The sequence below is a fragment of the Hippocampus comes genome, unplaced genomic scaffold, assembly GCF_001891065.2.
Source record: "Hippocampus comes isolate QL1 unplaced genomic scaffold, H_comes_QL1_v1.1 C16946750, whole genome shotgun sequence".
Classification (NCBI taxonomy): Eukaryota; Metazoa; Chordata; class Actinopteri; order Syngnathiformes; family Syngnathidae; genus Hippocampus; species Hippocampus comes.
The window spans coordinates 1-1,336 of record NW_017841305.1 but is presented as its reverse complement, the minus strand read 5'-3'; the positions used below and the strand labels follow the sequence as shown (position 1 = coordinate 1,336).

Sequence of the window (1,336 nt, the reverse complement as noted above, 5' to 3'; positions counted from 1 at the left end):
GTTGACGCTACAGACCTGCGCGTGGGCAGCGGCAGATTGAGGACGGCCTTGTAAGTCTTCAAGTCCCTGTGGAGATCCTGGAAGTGCTTCTCCTTCTTCTTCACCAGCCACGTGAACTCGCCGTGTTTCATCTCGATCTTGTAGACCGCCGGCATGGACTGGAACATCACACATACACCAAAAACGTATGAACAGAAGACACAAGTCGGGGACCCCAGTCAATGACTTTAGAGCGTGACGGTTGCGATCTGCTTGGACTCATCTGGCACCTTGCTGACGCTCCTCTGCTGGCTGACGTTGAAGCGGTCCTGGGCCGACGTGAAGCGTTCCACCTCCAGGATATTGGCGGTGATGGGACGGGACAGGAAGGCCGACTTGCAGTCCTTGAAGCCCACCGTGTTGTATATCGCACGGAAGGGCAAGCCGTCCCCTGGAATGGCATAAAGTTCAGAGTACCACTGCAACGTGGTATCTGCAACGCAATTCTCAGGATCAGTCTACGAAAATTATTACAGTACCTACCTGGCTGTCCGCCGTCGTGGTTGTGAACTCCGCCGCCGCTGTCGCCCATGTCGAGCTCGCGGGCGTCCAGCGTTTCCATGATGCCGCTCATGTCGCTAGCGACCAGTTGCAGCGTGCTGGTGGTCGGCTGGGTTTGACCCAACATGGCTAACGCTCAGCTGGGAGCCCGAGGCTCACCTGGAGAGACAGGTAGAGAGGTACTGACGGGGAGGATACACTAAGACAATCGGCTGTTGATATATTGCGGTTTTTAATTCACCGCAGTACATCTCAGGTAAACATTGATAGCTAACTGAACGTAGCCTACCACAGCTAGTTAGAATTTATTTTAATCCCTAACGGACGGTTTTGAGAGAAGGAAGATGGAAACAAGCCGCTATTGGTCGTTCAATCACTTTATTAAACAAACAGTAACAAAATATAATCATCAAAAATTCATTCTTAGTTCACCTGCCGGTAGACGTCGTCGCAGTTTACTACAGTATAGTGGCTAATGCTAAAGCAAACAATGGGCTGGAAAGTAAACCATTGTCATTGGCGCACTGGCAGTTTTATTTGCATTGCGATAACACACTTCAAATTATTTGACTTTCGCAAAGTTTGTTTTCGAAGAGTCAGCCTGTGCGTGCCTCGCCTAAATATGGTCAGCAAACAGTTGCCTGCAAGAATAATATACGGTCCAGACAGTGTTGACAACGTGCCGTTTAGCACTCACGTTGATTGCCGGCGCGCGCGCACACATACTGGCACTGAGCTGAGGCTGCCACAGAGAGCAACAGCATCACCCTCATTGCGCTGCCACACACACACACAC

The 1,336-nt window shown here is 51.0% G+C and overlaps 1 protein-coding gene across 1 annotated transcript; it reads right to left on the bottom strand.

Moving 5' to 3' along the window:
- Positions 1 to 6: 6 nt before the first annotated feature.
- On the bottom strand, positions 7 to 1,279 carry LOC109509554 (phospholipase D1-like; the record flags this gene model as incomplete). The annotated part of the gene is made up of 3 exons (XM_019859385.1): positions 523 to 1,279; positions 270 to 430; positions 7 to 158 (listed from the first exon to the last, which is right to left on the bottom strand). Coding segments are annotated over exons 1-3 (458 nt in total), but the record flags the coding sequence as incomplete, so codon positions are not given.
- Between the last annotated feature and the right edge of the window lie 57 nt (positions 1,280 to 1,336).